Source organism: Biomphalaria glabrata, chromosome 2 (assembly GCF_947242115.1).
Source record: "Biomphalaria glabrata chromosome 2, xgBioGlab47.1, whole genome shotgun sequence".
Classification (NCBI taxonomy): Eukaryota; Metazoa; Mollusca; class Gastropoda; family Planorbidae; genus Biomphalaria; species Biomphalaria glabrata.
The window spans coordinates 29097498-29119727 of NC_074712.1; the positions used below are offsets into that span (position 1 = coordinate 29097498).

A 22230-nucleotide genomic window follows, 5' to 3' on the forward strand; every position below is an offset into this window, starting at 1 on the left:
CGAATTCCAAAAGCGCAGCCAAAGGGGGGGGGGGTGAGTTTAATACTCCCCTTTAGTGAGATTTTGAGTCTAAAATCCTCCCTCCAGGGGGTTTTTAGATTAAAATCCCCTCTTCAATAAACAAAAATGAAGCAAATGAAATTCATCATATTCTATGAGCGTAACCAAGGGAAGTTTTGAGTTTAACATAAAAAAAACTGAAGTAAATCTACACTCGCTAAATTCCAAAAATCTAAAAATCTATCCAAAGGGTTTTTGAGGTCAAAATTCCTTTCCGATAAAAAGAAAATCACAACTAAAATCACTTAATTTACATAAGAGTTGCTAAAAATGGGTTTTGAGTTTCACCACACACACATACTTTTATAAGAATCAAAACTGAAGGATAACTAGTCACCAACTTCTATAATCATAGTCAACAAAGAAGGTTTGAGGTTAAAAAAATAACACTATAGGAAAAATATAGTCAACCTATTCCATTAGCTTAGCCAAGACGTGTTTTGAGGTTAAAAGATCTTTAATAAAAATAAACGCTACAATCACTAAATTCCATGAGCATAGCAAAAAGGGGTTTTGTGGTTAATCTCTCGGATAAACAAGATTACAAAGAGAGTTTCTGTTACACAAACTCAGAGGCAGCCCCCGTCGAAGTCGGATCCCTGTCGGATCTGCATATTCGCAAATAATATTCAAGAGGTGATTTAATTTTGATAGTCAAAAGTAATAATGTTCAAAACGTTTGGAAATGAAAATCTACACTTTTTTTACACTTTAAGTTTAGAAATTGAAATTCTACATCTTATCTAGTCTATTTTAGTCTAAACTAGATCTAGAAATTCTAGATCTAGACTCTAAAATAATTTTAATTAGAATATAAATCCAGATCTAGATATACTGTAATAAAAATCTTGATCTAGTTTAAAAAATCTAGATTAGATCGAAATCAAGATATCATTCCTTTTTTAAACGCGAGTCACATAACGAGGCTTATTAAACATTACTATACCGAGTTCTTTTAGCATTTCATTTAAAGAATTGATTCCATATAAATTCAAAGGGGAAAAAAACACTACGTCACACGGCCTAGGTAGACTAAAAATCACCTTCATCAATACGAGCCATTTATCGAGTGTTCATAGACATTGGTGTACTGAGTGCGTTCTTTTAGAATTTCATTTAAAGAATTCATTCTATATGACGTCAAAGGAAAAAAAAACACTACGTCACACGGCTTAGTTAGACTAAAATATGTTTTCATTAATACGAGCAATTTTTCGAGGGTTAATAGACATTGGTGCACCGAGTGCGTTCTTTTAACATTACATTTAAAGAGTCCATTCATATGACGTCAAAGAAAAACAAATTCCATTACCTCACAATAGGTACCATAAAAAAAAATGTCTTTATTTACACGAGATATTTAACGAGGGTTCATAGACATTGGTGCACTGAGTTCTAATAGAATTTATTTAAAGAGGATCAAAGCCGCATTGTTTTTGCGTTTTGTCTGTCAGTCGGTCTGTTCGTCATCTTGATATAAAAAAAACAACAACTAAAAGTTATTAAAAATTGATTAAACTTTATTTTACGTTTCAAAACATCGCAATAATTTTTAGGTATGAACACAATTGAAAAGTTTATATAATAGATTGTTCCGGATGTTTGTATAAATAGTAAAAGAAAAAGAGAATTTCAGATAAATGTAATACCGTTAATTAAATTTTTTGGATGGTCTCGTATAAAAATTAGATGTACTACAGCCATTTGGAGAGATTTTCATACCTTACTTTGGTGTTTGGATTCTGTTTTCCTTAAAAATCGGAACATAATATTAACGATAATTAGATTTTTTAATGTTTTAGGTAGAAAGTTAAATGTACTGTAAGAGAGTAGTGAGTTAAAATATTTTTCATAAAAATCCGTAAAAACATTATTTCGTAAATGAGAAGATTATTTGTTTATTAATTAGAAGAGGGAGTTCAAACAATTATTTGGAGTTAGTAGATTTTTAAATAAATTCGGAAATTTCTGGCGACGATTTGTAAGAAACAAAATCCGGAACTTTCTTTATCGATTACAAAACTTCTATGTTATGTTTTAGCAAGAAAATTAAATGTCTAAAAAGTAATTTTCAGTAATCAATTCTAGTAAATTACTTTTTTTAAAGCCCTGAACAACCTATTGTCGATATTTTTAAAATTTGTTTAAAGATGAAAATACGGAACAATTTGATATTGATAACCAAATTATAGTGACGCATTGTCAAATAATATAAGTGTAATATTAGTAAATTATGCGATTTCAAACAATTATTAGGCATAATTCATTTTTTATAAAACAATATCCGGAACATTTTTACACTTAATGAAATATAAGTCAGTATAGAGATTTTGATTTAGCATTAATATGCTATTTACATAAAAAACGGAACAACATATTATTGATAATGTGTTTTTGCAACGTTTAAGCATGGAAATTGAATGTAATATAAATTAGAAGAGCAAACAAACATTTGTTTGGGTTGATAAGTTTTGCACAAAAAATCCGGAACAATCAATTTTTAGATACTTAAAACTATTGAGATGTTACGGGAGGAACATTAAAGGGTAAATCAGATTTTCAATATCTTTTAGAGTTCTAGTTTTTTTTAATCTAATCGTGACGGACAGACCGACCAACAGACAAAAATAATCTTCTTTTATTCGGATGGGGGCACTAAACAAAAAAAAAATCTGATTTTTTTAAAAAGTTTAAGGAATTGGTTTAGCACCTGATCATGTTGCGACGTTACGCTACTGCACGAAAATCGCTGTATAAAAAGTCCATTTTAAAAAAATGTGCGTGATATTTACATACAAAGTGCATTATTAACCTTTATAAACAAACAGAAATGTTTTCTTTTTAATTTTAGCAGCTAGTTGACCAGAAAAAAACATCTTTAACTATTATTTATATTTGTTGTAAACATTTCCTGTACATTTTAAAAATATATTTGACTTAGTGATACTGAAAATACACAAAAATTGTCCATCTTTGTTAGCATATTGTAACATTGCCTCCCTTACATTTACGTAATTGTTTAAGAATTGATGTTTTTTTATGAAAAAATCGCTTGCATAATTAATTTTATAAATTAAACGGTTTGCTTTTAGAAAACCAAAAGTAGCCGTTGCACCTAAACTTTTCAAGCCGCATTTAATGATGAAATAATATTTTTCATATCTGTTCTAGTTTTCGAGATCTGAGTGTGACAGACGGACAGACGGACAGACGGACATTTTGCACAAACCTAATAGCGGCTTTTTCCCCTTACGGGGGCCGCTAAAAAATAAAGCAATTTCTACCAGTCGCTGGGCTTCATTAATAAAGTGCAGTGTATAGCAGATGTGATATATGACCTACAATAGAAGAGTAGCAGGGAACTGCACTGTAGACACCTCATAATATGCTCATTGCGCCTTCCCCTGCTGGCAAGGGAGAGTTGTCCACGAGCTCCAGGTAGAGCCTTTTCTAGAGTACAAACTTAGTCTTAGGCTTAGGTCCTCCCGCGCCGTTCGGCGCATTGGGCGGCAAGCTGTCTCCATAAAGATCTGTCACTGGCAATGTCAGAAGCCTCCTCCCACCTGGTGTCCACTGTTCTGAGGTCCTCCATGAAGGTGTGTCGCCAAGTAATACGAGGACGTCCCTGTTTGCGCTTTCCTCGTTTTGGCTTCCATGTTATCTCAACTCTTGGTGTGCGTAATTCATTTTGACATAGAACATGTCCCGCAAACCTCATTCGACGCTCAGTCATAACCTCACTAAGTGTTCGACTCCCAGTTCGGCATAGGATTTCCTTGTTTGAGACCCGATCTGTGTAACTGACTTCCAAAATCTGTCTCAGCCATCTCTGTTGAGCCACATTTAGTCTTTTCTCAAATTTGACAGATGACTTCCATGTCTCACATAATGCATACGTAGCAGTTGGAATGACGATTGTGTTGAGAAGGTGTATTTTTGTCTCGAGTCCAATGGCTTGGCTAGTCCAAATAGGCTGCAGCCTTTGGAAAATGCTCCCTGCCTTTCCTATTCGACACGCTACATCATGGTAAGCATCTCCATCATTTCTTATGATGCTGCCAAGGTATGTGAACTTGTCCAGCTCTTCAAGTTTTGACTCGCCAAGTCTGACGGGGACACCCTTTGCCTTATATCCCACTCGCATAATTTTAGTCTTATCCAAGTTTATGCGGAGGCCAATTTTGGGTGCCTCTCTGTCTAGGCTCTCCGTCATTTCTTGAATGCATTTATTTGTAGCCCCGAGTAGTGCAACATCATCAGCAAAGTCCAAGTCCGTCAATCGGAGTTGTTCATGGCATGGAATACCAAAGGCAGTCTGGTTCATTGCTCTCCTCATTATGTAGTCGATGGCTAGGAGGAAAAGGAAGGGAGATAAGATGCACCCCTGTCTCACACCTGTCTCGATTGTAAAATCTCTGTTGTTCCCTCTTCTGTTTTAATGCAGCAACTAGACTGACTGTAAAGGTGTCGTAGGATCTGGACGAATTTTTCTGGGATACCGTATTCTCTAGCTATTTTCCATAGTGATTCTCGGTGGACACTATCAAACGCTTTTTTGAAGTCCACGAAACTGATCGTTAGCCGTTGTTGGTACTCAAGACTTTGTTCTATGATATTTAGTAGAACGAAAATCTGCTCTGTACATGATCTGCCTCTTCGGAAACCTGCTTGTTCTTCTCTGAGCCTTTAATCTACAGACTGTTGAAGCCGTCTCAACAAAACAGTGCTGAAAACTTTGCCCGTGACAGAGAGGAGAGTAATGCCCCTTCAGTTATTGCAGTCTGCCAAGTTGCCCATTTTTGGAAGCTTTACAATCACTCCCTTTTGCCAGTCCTCTGGGACTTTTGAAGTTCGCCAACAGAGATTTAAGAGATCAGTCATTCTGTTAACAATGCACTGTTCCCCATATTTAGCATTTCTGCTGATATCATGGCTAGCCCTGGTGCTTTGTTACTCTTTAGCACTGCAATGGCCATGGTAACCTCCTCAGCAGTTATTGGGTCTGTGTTGACCTTGAGATCATTTTCAGAGAAGGGTCCTTGACTGTGTAAGTTAGGTATGGCAATGGTTGGTTAATGGTCTCTTTAAAGTGCTCTACCCATCTTGCATCCTGTTCTTCTTTCGTTAACAATGTTTTGCCTTGCTTGTCTTTTATCGGTGCCCCATGTCCACTCTTTGCTCCAGTGAGATCTCTGACAATACGATGGAGGGTTTTTGTGTCATTTCTGCTTGCAGCTGCTTGTGCCTCTTGTCCCTTCTGCTCAATCCAGTCCCGTTTATCTCGCCGACAGCTTCTCTTTACTTTCAGATCTGCTTCCCTTTAGGCTTCTTCCGCTAGGCTGCGATCCTGTGTTTCATTTTTCTGATCTCGTCTACGTTTGGCCTCTTTCCTCTCATCTATCAATTTCCATGTTCTGTCTTGTATCCACCGTTCCTTGTATGAACCTCGCCTCCTTCCGATAACTTCTTCCGCGCACCCAATAGTGGTATCTTTGAAGTTGGCCCACTCTTCTTCAAGGGTCAATATATCTGCAAGAGCCTCATAGCGGTTCGTTAGTTTCAATTGGAACTGTGCTGCAGTATTGCCGTCTTTAAGCTTCTCTACATTAAATGAGCGGGGACGTGTGGCTCGTTTTGGTTGGCGTTTCAATCGGAGCTTACATTTGCCACTGACAAGGTAGTGAGTGGTCTGAGCCGATATCCGCTCCTCTGCGGGTCCGCACGTCTAACAGAGATGACCTCCATCGTTTGGAGATGCAAATGTAATCTATCTCGTTGAAGGTTTTCCATTTGGCGATCGCCATGTTTTTTTTTTGTGCATTTGTTTGTGCTTAAAATATGTGTTTCCAATTGAAAGGCTGTTGGATGCGCAGAGAGAAATCAAGCGCTCGCCATTATCACTGATGTTTTCTGCAGAGCCATATGGTCCCATTACATATTCATAGCCAGTTCGGTTGGGATTGATTTTGGCATTAAAGTCTCCCATCAGAAGAATTAGATCTTGAGTAGGTATTTCATCAAGAGTGGTTTGTAGTTGATTATAGAAATTATCTTTGATGGTATCTTCTGCATCCTCTGTAGGGGCATATGCTTGGATGGTAGTGACTTTGATTTGCTTTGTTGAAGCTGTAATGATGCGGTCACTGACCGGCTTCCAAGCAATTAGCGCTGAAGCTGCTATTTTAGACATGATGATTCCTACACCACCAATGTGCTCCTTATCATGTCCTGAATATATTATTGTCTTGCCATCATTGATTATTTGTCCACTTGATGTCCACCGCATCTCGCAGATCCCAAGGATGTCCAGCTGGTAAGAGTCAAACTCTCTTAAAAGTTGGGCCAGTTTACCGCATTGATTCAGGGTTCTTACATTCCACGTGCCTATAAGAGTCGGTTTCCTTGCGTTGAAAGGCTTGCCATGTATCGGGTATTGGACTTCCAGTTGGTTTTGATCCAACACCGTCATCAGGGTTTGTCCGCCCTCGCCGCATGTATAGTTTTCATTATGTGTCAAGTTTGCCGTTTCTCACCCGGGCTTAGGACCGGCAGATGGCGGAGTTCTAGAGTACAAAAGACGTCCGAAAAAAAATGAAAGTACTAAATGTAATGAAAATTACTTTCCAGTGCGTATTTTTTTTAATATGAGAGGAAGAAAAAAGTTACCCTCATCCCCCGAAAAATAATGCTGGCTACGCCCATATCCACACGAGATAATTATCAAAAACAGGAAGACAATAATGATATATTTCTGTATTTTAGACCAACATGTTTATTTTGTACCATATCATAAATCAGAAACTGTATCACTAAACATACAACACAAAAGTTAGATTGCAAATATTGACAGATTCAAGACTTACACTCTTTAAAATAAAATAACACGAGATTACAAAGAGAGTTTGTGTTATAACACAAACTCAGAGGCGGCCCCCATCGAATTCATCAATTGACCAGAAATATACTCAAGCCATAATCTTGTTTTGATCGTTTAAAGTAATACAATTTTAAAAATCATTTGGCAGTTTTTTCACATAAAATCAAACAGTGCAACACGTCGTTTTTTATAAGACTCTTCTAACTCTTCTGGAATAAGTAGAGTAACGTTAACTGATTACCTAAGATCTGCATGGAAACCTCCCGATACAGTGTCGATGGGGGCACCTCGTGCGGTAGCTCAGGGTGTCACCCCTCCCCCATCAAATTTCTTGAAATATGTTCAAATAAACACTATTGCTAGTTAGTTCATTGTGTTGAACAAATACAGTGAGCTGATTACCTACTTTTATTGATTTTTACTCAAATGTAAAATCCCACTGTTTATGACATTAATTCAAATGTTATTGCAAATTTTAGATTGATATTTAATTAAAGTTATAAACAGACTTAGCACCATATGAACAGGTTTCCTTTGTCATACTTTAAGACAGAAATGGTATATCGTTGTGCTGTGTCATTTACATTTAAACTACCATCTAGATGTGTCTAGGCATATTTGGGCATATATCTAGAGATTTTATTATAATCTTTTCCGATGTGTTTGTTTTTGCCAAGATACAATTTTTCCAACTTGGTTGTCACCCCAAATGGTGTCGACCGGTGCGGACCGAACTTCTCGTCCACCCCCCCCCTTCCCAGTGACGCCACTGCTCCAAGATAAGTACCTCTTCCCAACAATTTCGATTAATTTATTAGAGTAGACGGACTAGGAAATAAACAAAAAATGAGCCTGCACAACTAAACAGGTTTTTATGTGAACAGCATAGGCCTAATACACTATTACCCACTAGTAGGCCTACTAATCCTGATCATAATCGCTCTATTTACTTTATAGGTCTAGAGTAGATTCAGAATATTGAATATATCTAGAATCTATATTTAGACTCTGACAAGATCCTGAGATGAACTCCTATTGGAAAAATCAGAGCAGGAAGGACTAGTCCTCCCGTAGTGCTCTGGCAAGAAACTTAGCCGTCCGGCGTAGTGCCTCATAGCTACCATACAAGTCGAGTGACTGCACAGGCAAGTCCCCCCTTAGCTCGCGGAGCTGGGGACACTCGTACAAGACATGCGACACTGTTTCGACGCTCTCTCCACAGTGACGGCATCGGGAGTCAAAGTTAGTGCGGAACCGGGCAAAGTATGCCCCAATAGGACAATGTTCCGTCCTGCACTGCGCAACTATTGACTGCTCTGACCTCCTCAGTCGCCACCATGGATCGTTGCGATCTGGGTGACGCATGCGCTGCCAGACACCACGTGCTCTGTCGGATTCCTCCCAGGACTTTAACCACTTCTCATGAATGAGTGCTCGGATTTGTGCCGTTGCTTGTAAGTACGTGCTTGGTGCTTCGAGGTGTGTGGCTGCCATTGCACCCTCCCTTGCGAGGGCGTCTGCCGTTTCATTGCCCCCTCACGCCGCAATGTGAAGGCGCCCACTGCATAAAAACGACAGCTCCAATAGCTCGGCGGATGTTATCTGCGGCGCCGATTGCCTCTTCTATTACGGGCCACCCTCCCCCGCCGCCACCCATAACTAGGAGACTGGAGCGAGAGTCAGTGACCAACACCACCGTAGTGGCGCTAGTCTCGCGTTGGAGCATTCGGGCCCTAATGACCTCGAACGCCCTAGTTATCCCTGTGAGTTCGGCATCCATGGAGCATGCGGCGTAGCCGCATGGGCCAGAGAGCCTATCTGGTTCAGTCCGGTCGGGGTAAACGATAAGGGCCCCATACCCCGATCTGTCGGGGTCCATCATTACCGACCCATCGGTATAACAAAAAATGGCATCTGATGGGTACGATTTTATGGTTATGGATGCCAAATTTTGGAGAATGGCAGGTGTTAATCGCCTCTTGGTGGCTCCCTCTTGCCCTAACAGGGACAGGTTTATTTGTGGGGCCGGCAATCTCCTCCACGGAGGGCACGTACTAATTCTCCTAATAGGGATTCTATCAGTGGAGAGTCCAGCTGAGTTAGACAAATTGGCCGCAATATGGAGGAACGATCGCATTTTGATGCGGTTCCTCTCTCTCCACTGTCGCACTAAAATTGAGGTGGGTAGCCTAGAGTCGCCCCTTTTGTAGCGCTCATAGGCCGTAAGTACTGCCCTCTCCCTCCTAAGATGTAAGGGTGCCACGTTAGTAAAGATTTCAGCAGCGTTTGTTGGGCTTGTCCTAAAGGTGCCACAAATGAACCGTAGAGCCTGTGCTTGTACCCGGTCGAGTGATTCGAGGGCAGTTTTACTAGCGTATACTTGAACTGTATAGCTGTATTCAATTTGTGATCTGACTGCCCCTAAGTACAATGTGCATAGCATGTCAGCTTTGGCACCCCACTTTGTGCTGGCCAGCTTTCTTAGTAACGCTAACTTCTCCGAGGCTTTTCGTTCAACATCCTGGACGTGCTGGAGCATTGACAGTTTTCTATCCAGGGTCACCCCTAGATATTTTGGCGTATTTTCACGCTGGAGTCGCAGCCCACCGAGTTGAAGCTCGAATGGAGCCTTAAGAATGTCGATTCCTAGGCTGAACAGGGACCAGGTCGTTTAGGCAACGTTTATCTGAATCTGCCATTTGTCGCAATACGAGGAGATGGTATGGAGGTCTGCTTGAAGCGCCCCCTGAATTTGGTCGGCTTTCTTCCCGGTTGACCAGAGGACAATATCGTCAGCATATAGCAATTTTTTTGACCGTAGTGAGCTGGGTAAATCATTAAGAAAGGCTATGAAAAGTGTACAGGACAGGGCGGAGCCCTGAGGCAGGCCATTGAGTTGTTGTTTTGGCTTGCTAAGGGAGTGCTGGTATTTTGTACGTGTACTCCTCCCAGACAGAAAGGATTGTATCCAATTGTATATCTTGCCCCGCACACCCATAGCTCTTAACTTAAGATAGAGGCCTTGCTTCCACACACGGTCGTAAGCCTGTTTTAGGTCTATGAACACCGCGTATGTGCTCTCGGACCTCTGGAAAACGTCGGCCATCTCCTGTGCGAATGTTGTGACCTGGTCGATCGGGCTCAAGCCTGCCCTAGAGCCGGCCTGTTCTGGCGCCAGGATACCGGCACTCTCAAAGCACCAAACTAGCCGCTCGTTAACCATTCGCTCAGCAACTTTGCCAAGGGTTGAGGTTAGTGAAATGGGTCTGTAGGACTCCACGTTAGTCGCGTCTTTTCCCTTCTTAAGGACTGGCACAATGACAGCACTCTTCCAGGCCCCGGGCAGTCTGGACTCTGCCCAGGTTCGATTCATAAACTCCAAGAGTTTATCTCTCGCAATGCCCTCAAGGTGTTTTACCATCTCAGGGGTAACCTTATCTGGCCCCGGAGCTTTTCGGTTTTTGCACTTAGCTATCGCTCTGTCCAGCTCAGCACGACAGAAGGGCGCGTTGCACGTTGCTTAGCTTTCCGTCTCATCTGGCTCCCTCTCGAGCCTCTTACGTTCTTTGTTGAGGGCTTTGGACATGGCAGACTTCTTTTCGGGCTTGCTGATTTTAGCAAAATGTCGATTCAACAAGCCGGCAATTTTGGTTACCGTCGAGACCGGCCCTCTGGGTGACAATATAGGGGCAGCCGTTCGCGCTATGTCTTTGGCCTCTAGGTTTCGCAGAAGACGCCAGGCTTTCGAGGTGTCCCGAAGATCCATCCCGGCGCAGGCAGCGTTCCAATGGTCCGACCGGACGCGTCGGGCCAGTTCACTCGTGGCTCTGCAGAGCCGATTGTACTCCCGCCGGATTTCAGGGGTACCCTTCCGTTCAGCAAGCCTCCGGGCTCGCTTACGTCTCAGGACCAGCTTATTCAATTCCTGAGACCACACGCGTTTCTGCCTTACGCCAGGATAAGTCAGCGGGACAAACCTCTTGGCCGCACCCAACATAGCTGCTGTTATTTCGCCGTATATGATGTCAACGTCCCTATCCTCCACTGCAATATTCATAAGGGCAGTGTTGACTGCTGCCTCGTAGGCTGGCCAGTTCGCCTTGGTGTAACTCCATCTTCGCGGGGCTTTTGGGGTTACACCACTGGCCTCTGAGAGGGCAATTGTGACTAGTATTGGTCTATGGTCACTTCCAATGTCGTCTAAGACTTGAAACTGAGTATGTGATTCTAAATTAGCTGTGATTAGAGTAAGGTCTGGTCTAGATTGGCTGCCATTTCCAGTATGGTATAGAGTTGGGGGAGTGTGTTTATTTTGCAGACAGAACAAATTAGAATTATTTAGAAGTTCGTGAATTTTGTGTCCCGACGAGTCGGTTGAATCATAGCCCCACTGCTGAGACTTAGCATTAAAGTCTCCTGCGATGACGTTGTGAGTATTGATATTAGTACAGTCATATTCGAGACTAATTTCATGCTGGGGGGGGGGGTACAGATTAGTTACCGTGAGTTTACGCCCGAGTTTATGTACTTCGAGGGTGATGGCGTCGGTACGCCCATGCACTCGTGGACAACACATAGGTAATAAGCCCCCGGCAGTCTGTGCATTTGCACTTAAATGCAGTATAACCGGTAATACTGGCATTGCGTTTGCCAGTTAATGTCTCTTGTAATAAAGCCACGTCTATTGCCCTCTCGTGGAGGAGTTTTGAGAGCTCTAATACCTTTGGGATGACCCCGCAGATGTTAATTTGTAAGATCAGGAGGGACCTTGTGTTTATGGGCTTAGTCCCTGGAGTGGGTTGGGTCCCACTAGTGTCAGTTTGGGTTGTTTGGGGGCCGGAGGCTCCCGTCACTATTTCGCTTCCAGTCATATTTGCCTGCGGTGTATCTAGGTCCGCAGGAGGTTGTGGCAGACTTCCATCAACCTTGTTCGAATCGGACCTCCGAAGGAGGTACGAATGCAGTGTTCGTTGAGAAGAGGACTTAGGTGGAGGAATTTTAGCTAACTTTTCACGACCTGACAAATTCCCCCTCATCGAGGTCGGGGGGCGACTAGTAGCTGACTTTTCGTGTCCAGGCCTGACGCCCACTACCCGGCGCACGGAGCCTGTTCGGGTCTGCTCGTGCCCGCGTTTTACTGAGTCTGTGTCAATCATGGTTGTATGGTTAAGGCCGTTGGCGGCCTTAGTTACTGCTCTAATGCAGCAGCGTGCATGGCCTATACTTGTGTCGCCACTAAGGGCAAGGCAGAGACCTGCCCAAGCAATCACCGCCACAGATTGGCATATAAGTTTCCTGCAAGGCAGGAGTGGGGCGGCGCGCGTTTCTCGACATTCCCAGTGTCAGAGTTGCCATTGGTCGCGGCGGATTCCTCCACTAGCGCGCCAGGGAACGGGCTAGATAGAGCCTAGCTCGTGGACGCCAACCGGTCCGCCCGACGTAGCCCGCTAAGGCCGCGCCAGTCAGTCCAGTCTTTGCCCAATGGGAGACCGCGAATCAGCTGAGTCCCAGGAGAACCCGACCAACCCTCGAGTTGGTGTCCAGCGCTATCCGCTTTTCGGAGAACCCGTGAGTCTCTTACTAACCGTTGCCCCGGGGCCCCACAGGCGGGGGGGGGGCTGGACATAACCCCTTTGAGTTCCTTTTACACTTGCCTGCTGCTCATTCATCAGCGGCAAGCAACCAGTACCCTTGGCCACTCCAGGAGAGCGGAGTGTTCACGCGGCGACCACGATGAGGTGGTACTGGAACGCCGCGTCTGACAAGATCCAGATTTCTAGACTAGAAGATGATTACATCCTACGCGTCATGCATTTAGTCATGCATATTAACCAATGACCTAAATTCTGCCAAGTCACTGGTTTTCCTGGCTAGCTCAGGCAACCCATTCCATTCTCTAATAGCACTTGGGAAGAAGGAGCACTTATACAAATTTGTCCTAGCATATGGAACGAGGAATGTGCTTTTATCTTTGTGTCTTTCTGAGTATTTCATTAAATTTTGTTTTTGCATTTGATGATCATGGTTCAGTGTTTTATGTTTAATTGCTATGATTTTTGTAAAGGTGTTACTCTAGTCAAATGTGAATATTCATTTGTTATGAATCTCACTGCTCTATTTTGTGTCTACTTGAGCTTCTTAATGTTTTCTTGAGTTGAGGGGTCCCAAACGGAGGATGCATATTCTATTATTGCCTTACCAAGGTTGAATAACATTTTAGTTTGATGTTCTAATTTAGATTGTTGTCAAGTGTGAAATGAGGATATGCCAAAACTGCGCGTTATAAAAAATCTGTCTTTTTTGAACTTACAACTAAAACGAAGTTCGCATCAAAATTCTTTTTTAAAAACAACATTTGAATCAGTATTCCATTCAATGAGTTGTTAATAAATGGAAAATATATTTTAAAATGATCCGTTCACACTTTTTATATTGTGACCTTAGATGAAATTATTTTTACCAATGCGCGAATCTATGAATGAAGCTTGAGTTATTAATGGAGAAGTCTGTGACCTTTTTAAAAACCTTACCTCCCCTGAAGTATTTCATTTAAAAGTGGTGTAATTTTTAAAAAATGTACTTGCATATATAACTTTAAAAATTGAATGGTTCACTTTTGGAAGAGAAAAAAAGTAGCCGCTGCATCAGAAATTTGAATGATCTAAATTATGATCTCCATTTTTCATTTTCTCTTCTAGTTTCTGAGATCTAAACGGACGGATGGAAGGTCAGGCAGACCACACAAAACTAATAGCATCTATTCCCCTTTCGGGGGCCGCTAATAAAAGTATGTTCTTAAATCAAAATATGTCATGGCTTATTGTACCAAATATTTCTATTCCAGATATGGGACAAAGACCTCGAAGAGTTTGCCAAGGACCATGTTCAGAACTGTACAGGGGCACACAGTCATAGGTCGATGGTGAAAAGGTGGAAACCAAATGAACCAAACTCTTGGAAGGAATGGAGCTATATGGGAGAAGTTCTCTACTACAGATACAGTAAGTAGACAAGTCTTTTGCCTTAGAATAGACAAAAAAAAATGTCTGTCTTCTGGCTTATGATTTGGTTAAAGCACTAAAAGATACCTATAACATTCTAGGTCATTGGTACAGTATTGAAGAAGCTATGTGGATGTGGTGGTCAGAAGGTAAAGATTACGACATTACAACCAACACTTGTGTCAAGGGAAAAGAATGTGGACATTACCTAGTTGTAAGTACCATCAGTCACAAATGTTAGAAGCTTTTATATAAAATTCCATTGAGCCAGACTCTTTACTATATTTCAAAACATTCCCTGCCAATAGTCGTAAAAGAAGTGATCTTCATCCAATTCGATAACTAAATGTGGATTCAGGTGCTGTAGATCCTATAAAGACATGATATCCTCTCTAAGACAACTGCAGGAGAGAGAGAGAGAGAGACAGACCCCTATACATCGTATCATGGGCGTAGCCAGGGGGGGGGTTCAACCCCCCCCCCCCGAAATGAAATCCCCCCCAGGGGGGGGGGGCGAATCGGAATTTAGTGATTGATTTTTTGCTTTGATTTTGTTTATTTTGGTGAGATTTTAATACTAAACCTTCACTTGCCCCAGCACAACCATAGGGGTTTTGAGTTTAAAACCCCCTAATAGGAGGTTTTGAGTTTAAAACCCCCTACCAGGGGGGGTTCGAGTTTCAAAAACCTCTTCCAGGGGGGGGGGGTTCTAGTTTAAAACCCCTACCAGAGGGGTTCGAGTTTAAAAACACCTACCAGGGGGTTTGTGTTTAAAAATCCCTACCAGGGGTTTTGAGTTTTAAACCCCCTACCTGTGGTTTTTGCAGTTAACTCCCCCTCTTCTATAAAACAAAACAAAAAAAAATGCAAACGAAAATCCCCTAATTCCAAGAGCACAGTTAAGAAAGATTTTGATTTTAAAACCCCCTCTAAAATTAACGATAAACCCCCTCTTCAACATAAAAAAAAAACTAATTACGCACTCAAAATGTTATGAGCGTAGCTAAATGGGTTTTGACTCAGTTTTGAGTTTAAATCCCACTTCAGCGGGGTTTGAAGGTAAAAAATACCTCTTTAATATTAAAAACAAAGCAAATTATACACTCAAAATGTTATGAGTGTAGTCAAAGGGAGTTTTGAGTTTAAACTCCCCTCCAGTGGAGTTTGAAGCTAAAAAGTACCTCTTCAATATAAATAAAAGCAAATTACTCACTCTTAAATCTATGAGCGTAGCCAAAGGGGTTTTGAGTTTAAGGCTAAAAAATACATCAGTGTAAGAAAAAAAGCAAATTACGCACTCAAAATGCTATGAGCGTTTTGAGTTTAAACCCCCATTCAGAGGGGTTTGATGTTAAAAATACCTTTTCAATATAAAAAAAAAGCAAATTACACGCTAAAATTATTTCAGCGTAGCGAATCCAATCGGGGGTTTTGAGTTTAAACCCCTCTTCTACAGATGGCTTTTTTTTAAAGTTTAAAACCCCTCCAGATGGTTTTGAGTTTAAGATCCCCCTACAGAGCATTTTGAGGTGGAAAACCCCCAACAGATTATTTTGACGATAAAACTTCTCTTTTCGATATAAAATCTAAAGCAAACTACAGTCACTTAATTCCAAGAGCGTATTCAAGAGAGGTTACACATTTTTACCAGTGGCAGGGCTCCATTAATAAACTGCAGTGAATAGTCATCTGTCGAAATTGAAAAACACTAAATGTGGCTCAACAAAGATGGCTAAGACAGATTTTAGGAGTCATTTATAGAGATCGGGACTAAATCAAGGAAATCCTATGCCGAACTGGTAGTCGACCCCTTAGTAAGATTGTGAGAGAGCGACGCATGAGGTTTGCGGGACATGTTCTCTGGCAAAATGAATTACGCATAAGAAGAGTTGCAATGATATCCTAGTACAACTTGACGCCACGGAGGTTCTCATGGCAGGTGGGAAGAGGCTTCAGACATTACCAGTGACAGATTTTTATGGAAACAGCTTGACGGCAAATGCGCCGAACGCGCGGGAGGGTCTAAGTCAGTAAGAATAGCACATTAGGTTTTTAAAATAAAACTTTTTAATAGCAGGAAAATGCAGTGTAGATACCTCAGAATATGCATTTTGTTGGCTTTCAATACCAGAAATAGTGCTTGGCGGCGGGGCTTCGCCCAGCGCTGGGGAGCTCCTAGCGCTCCCCCAGACCCCCTTGCTAGTAATGTCGGGGAGTCTACAATTTTATGGAAACAGCTTGACGGCAAATGCGCCGAACGGCGCGGGAGGATCTAAGTCAGTAAGAATAGCACATTAGGATTTTAAAATAGAAATTTTTAATATCAGGAAAATGCACTGTTGATACCTCAGAATATGCATTTTGTTGGCTTTCAATATCAGAAATAGTGCTTGGCGGCGGGGCTTCGCCCCGCGCTGGGGGAGCTCCTAGCGCTCCCCCAGACCCCATTGCTAGTAATTGCGGGGAATCTACAATTTTTCCACTAACTCATGGAAGAACCTATTCTAGGGCACATTAATCGTCTTCCGAAAGAATGAAGGGTCAGAATGTAATAAAGATTATGTAGGCACACACACATAAATACATATAAAAAAAAATTCGCGGGGGGGGGGAGAAAAAAATCCAACCCTCAAACCCCCCCCCCCCCCGAAAAAAAATCCTGGCTACGCCCATGCATCGTATTGTTTTTATCTGAATAAAACCTTTGACATGGTCAGCAGAAGTGGCCTTTTCAAACTTATAAAAAAAAATAGGACACCTGTGACATGATGGGGAAATAACTATTTTTGATTACTTGTAAAGACAGGAGTGATTCCCCTTAGGAAGTTTATGTAAGGGCATGTAGACCGTGTTTAGTTGACACTTTCTCGAGTTACCAGCTGCACCACTGGACCTCTGTTGTGAACTGTACATATGTTCCTCTTAGTTATTGGTCGTGTGTCTTGGGGTACTCGGGAGAAGTGTGCCCTGCTCTGGAGATCTTTGGGCTAAGTATATCTTTAGTCATTATTGTATTTTATATAATGTGATTAATTAGTAGATATAGCCTCAAATGGTTTCCTGGCAGTATATTTTACCCTGATGTTTGGCAACCTGGGGTACTCCCAAACGCAATTATTTACACATTTATTTTAAAATAAACTTTGTAAATATGTTTACTTGCGACTTTAAGTCTTGTTTTGCATACATTAGTTTAATTGTATACCTGGAGGTTATACTTAATAACCTAGGAAATACATTAGGGGCCAATATGCCAATGGACGAACGTGCCAGCACACACTGATCTAATTGAATCTTTTTAGCTATACCCGATAATAGGTAAATTAATTGATCACAATATTGTTATGTAGAATGGGGTGCTCTTTTAGAATCAATACCCATTATTATGTAATTTGGGGTACTCTTACAAGCAACCTCATTCAATATGTAACAATGCCCTTTTATACTGCTTATGTTCACTGAGGGTTTTCATGAAGAAACTAAATGTACAGTGAAAATTAATGGAGCACAATCAGCATCATTTGAAGTCAGCAGTAGTATCAAGCAGGGATGTGTGCACGCACCTACTGTTTGGTATATTCTTCTACTGCATTATGCTTACAGCGATATCAACGAAGGTGTATTTCTCCATACAAGACTGAGGGCAAAAACAAAAATTAGACGTGGTTAAAACACCTCTGTGCTGATGATGCAGCTATTGTTGCTGATTCTGCTACTCAGTTTCATAACCTAATTGACAAACTATCTGCAGCATACCAGAAGTTAGGCTTTTAGATAGTCGCCAAAGTAAGACCAAAATACTAGTTCAGAACACAAGCATTGCATCTCACGTGACTATTAATGCCCGACCTATGCAAATTGTTGACCATTTTGTTACCTTGCCTCCATCATCTCCAACGATGTGCTACTGGATAAAGACATCAACAAAAGGAAATCCAAGTTAATGGGCACCATGTCACGGCAGCGGAAAATAGTGTGGGACAATACCTTGCTAACTACCTATAATGGACCTGTTAGATGAACACTCTAATAAGAGGTAGTGAAACATGTTCAACCTACTCTTAATATCTTCCACCTCTGATTTATTTTTTTTTAAAAAGGTGGCGAGATAAAGTAACCAATGAGGAAGTGCTTCAAAGAGATGGGTGCCAGGACCTCCGCGCTATTATCAGTAGTATTCGCCATGGCTGGCTTCGTCTTGTTCACAGAATTCCACAAAGTCGACCCCTACAAGTCAATATGTATGGCCATCTAATAGAAGGCATGAAAGCCACTGATCGCCCACTTTTAAGTTATACTGATGTATGCAACTGCGACATAAAGCTCTTCAAAAGAGACACTTACAGTTGGGAAAAAGAAGCACTGGAGAGCAAGCATAAAAAAAGGTCCTGGGTTGCAGGAAGTAGAAATAAGGGAATTCGTACAACAGCCTCTGGTGATTACAGAATACCCAAACTGTGACCGCAGCTAGGTATCAAGAATCGGACTATTTAGTCACATGAGAAGAAATTAATAAACTATAGTGACTCTTTTGCTAAATATAGCTCCGGAATTTCCGATTACTATTTAGCGTCTAGAACTCACAGTGTTCGAATTGTGGTACGCATACCACCGCGGTACTTCGTCGTGCCAAGTGGTAGTATTGTAGTCTTTTATTAGCGGTCCCTGAAAGGGGAAAAGCCGCTATCTATTAGTTTTGTGTCTGTCCATCCATCCGTCTCTTTTAGATCACAGAAACTAGAAAAGTTCTTGAAAATCCAATATCATGATATTTTATGTAATGCTAAGTTCTGACCAAACGATTTTTTTTTTCCTGAAAGCGAACTTTTAGTTTTAAAATTAAACATGCAAGCAGGGTTGTTGTTGTTGTTTTTTTGTATAAAAATACTACACCACCATTTTTTTATATAAAACTTCTGGGGAGGTTAGTCTTTTTAAAAAGGTCACAGACTTTTTCATTGATAACTTTGGCTTCATTCATTGATTCGCGCATTGGTACAAAAAATATTAACACCTAAGGTCACAATGGAAAAATACTATTGGCTCAGTATAAAATATGGTTCCCAAACAAAATAGCGCAAACAAATTAGCGCCGACAAAATAGCGCTGAAAAAAATATTTCAGCCATTTTGCAAGAAATACTTTAGATATCGTAAAATATTAATGTTGATTTTAATGTTATTATCTTTCTTTCTTTCTTGCAGATGACAACTGCTGCCAACTCCAGAGTAGGCTGCTCCATTAATGTTTGTCAAAAATTCAGTGTAAGCAAATACCCAACTCCAGCTACATTCATGGCCTGTGTCTATGATGCTCCGTAAGTTAGCAGCACTACTAACAGTATAGTTTTCTAAACCGCAAATGTTTTATGTACAATGAAATATTCCTTGGCTTAACATTATTGTTGAATGGAGTTACTGCTGTCTATGTGATCAGGTACTTCCACACTGACAGGCCGTACAAAGTAGGAGACGTCTGCTCGGAATGCACCAGACAAAAACAAGGTTATCACTTCCAGTATTGTCGTCACCAACTCTGCAGTAAGTTAAACTTTTAAATTTTTTCTATAGCATTGAACTTTGTATTTAGCATTGAACTTTGTATTTAGCATTTAATATTGTATTAAGCATTGAAATTTGTATATAGCATTTGGAAATTACTATTGTGAATCAAAGATTCTGTATCTCTTTGGTTGGTGCGACGCGCTGGGAATGGGAAGAGCGAAGTGTGGACTTTTTTCCACAAGATTCAATAGTTCTAGAACACATTTTAAGATCTCCGCTAAAATGTTTCGTACGTGAATAGTCGAATTTCTACCAAAGCTGGTTCCATCGTTTGGTAATGACCTTTTCTTCTCGACAACATTTGCCGCTTTCAAGACGTTCTGTTGAACCCAAAGTCTAACCAGGAACAAAACTCACTGCAGACGTAAGTACGTGGCGCGTGCCTCGAATATCTTTGCCCTCCTACCCCCTTGTTTATAACGAACGCCAGTAGCTAAACGAGGTGCGGGTACACTTATAATCCCACAAGTACTTAAAGCGCTATTTAAACTTCAAGTAACGTTTCAGTAACTAATATTCTTTACTCTTTGTCCTCCTTCAGTCCCGAATGGACTATGGGTCATCTCATAGAAATGAAATGCCTGAGTGTTAGCTATGGTCAGAACGATGTCACCCACACAGCAGTCCCCTCCTCCTTCTTCAAAGGAAAGTCAATTGCTAATACAGGTTGCGATCACAGGCTCTGCCTGGGTGTAGCAGTGTGTGTTGCGAGCTGCCTAAGGGTCGACGGCTTCTGAGTTTTTTCTCAAAAGTTCACTCTTGAAGCCATGTTTGGGTCTGAGTTCACAGTTGATTGAGCCCCTCCTGCCCGACGCTTACTGGTTTAGGCACCAGTTACTCACCTTGCCACTTCACTGTCATGATAACAGTTTCACTGGCACCAATCCATGAGCCAGACCTGGAGTTGGATTGCTTGTCAGAGGCTGAGAGGTATATGTATAGGTAGTGGAGTGTAGAGTGTATAGGTAGTGGAGTGGAGGCCTTATGTCCATTACCACTTCTGGCAATAAGAGCTTTAAAGAACTATAAAGGCAAACCTTGTATCTCATGCTACTGAATATGGCTAGCGGCTTGCACATTCCTATCCCGATGAAATGGGGTATAAGGTGGATACCTTGTCTGGATCGTTGATCTTAAAAGTCATACTTGTCAGTTCTTGGTCTCCGTTGTGAATAAGATTTTAGTGTACGTTTGTATGTAATGTTTGATACTTGCCTCCTTTACGTTATCTTTCTTGAGCTCAGTTTAGCCATACTTTGGCTTTCTTATGACAGTTTAACATTGAACTATCGTTGAAATAAATGTTTTCTTCATTTCAGTTGGACCAGAACAAAGATTTAGGAAAGTGGGTTTTAGCGGCAACACATCAGTAACAGGAATATAAAAGTTGAAGCTGGTCAAGCTACTGGACTAAATACTGTCTTACACTTAAATATAATCAAAATGTTTTTGTAAACAACTTGTTCATAATGTCTATGCGATATTTTTTTTTTATTGTACGTGTGAAGGAGCATCACAATTATCTTCTCTTGAAAGTTATATTGATAATCTTCAATGTTACAACATGTATTTTACTTTCTTGTTTTAAATCTTTAAAACTATTCTTGTATAACAATCTAGACTTTTGTTTATCAACAATCTAGACTTTATTAATCAACAATCTAGACATTTGTTTATCAACAATCTAGACTTTATTAACCAACGATCAAGACATTTGTTTATCTTGGACTGCAACGTAAACATTCCTATTCTATATACACCGATGTCTAGATTCAATTTCTTCATCGTCCTACTGTAGTACACGTGGACTGCCCATTCCTTATTGCAGGGTCCGACAACTTGCGCCCACATGTAAGTGGACAAGTTTCAACATTGAGTCACAGTAGCAGAATTTAACTGGGAGGACTGCAAAGCAACAATTATCCGTTGCTGAGGAATTTAGCGACGCTAATTCTTCTTACATTTGCCAGCTAATACATTTATGTTCACTTTAATGAACTTACTTAAGAATAGGCTGTGCTAGAGGAGCTCCGTGAAGCATAAGCATTGAAAAATGTACAGTGGCAACATATGGCTTTGTAGATATGACGTTAGTACCATGTAAATAAAATAAAGCCAAAAAAATACATGACATTTAAATATTATTATCTACTTGTGATAGTTTCGATCAAAAAGAAGATAGTTGTTATGCATGTATTTGTTCCTAATGCAGAATTCACAGATAATTTTTAATTTTTTTTTACCAAATTAATGGTTGTACTTTCCCGTAAAAGTCCTTTTAAAAACATTCAAAGACATGCATGCACTGTTTGACTTATCTACTGAGTAAACTACATTGAGAATGATTAGAGTCAAGCGTATAACGTGTCCAATTTTTTTATCAAAGTTTCATTTGGATCCCCATGAGGTTTTTAAGGAAATTGTGTGACCCACCATTTCAAAAAAATTGCCGACCCCTGCTATAAATAGATGCATGTAAAACGTCTACCAGTAAAATTAAAAATCACTATTCACATATTCTCTGGATGTGGCAAAATATGTAGGTCGCCGCTGGGTCTACGTATCCATCTGAAATACTACACTCCTCATTAATCTTCGTACTCCAAGACATCCCTTATTAATAATCATAAATGTGTCATTCCTGTTTTTTTTGTTGTAGTTAACAAATCTTGTATAGGGCCTACATTGCTATTCAATAATATCAGTAAAAAAATTATAGAAAATTGAA

The 22230-nt window shown here is 40.8% G+C and overlaps 1 protein-coding gene across 1 annotated transcript in view; it reads left to right on the plus strand.

The window, feature by feature from the left end:
* The window catches only part of LOC106058304 (peptidase inhibitor 16-like), a 34002-nt gene extending 11772 nt beyond the window's left edge, over positions 1–22230 (plus strand). Inside the window, exons 3-7 of the mRNA XM_056019906.1 lie at positions 13782–13938; positions 14040–14152; positions 19143–19255; positions 19375–19478; positions 20822–22230. Coding sequence (XP_055875881.1) covers positions 13782–13938; positions 14040–14152; positions 19143–19255; positions 19375–19478; positions 20822–20886 — 552 coding nt within the window. The 3' untranslated portion in view covers positions 20887–22230. The remainder of the gene's footprint in view (positions 1–13781; positions 13939–14039; positions 14153–19142; positions 19256–19374; positions 19479–20821) is intronic.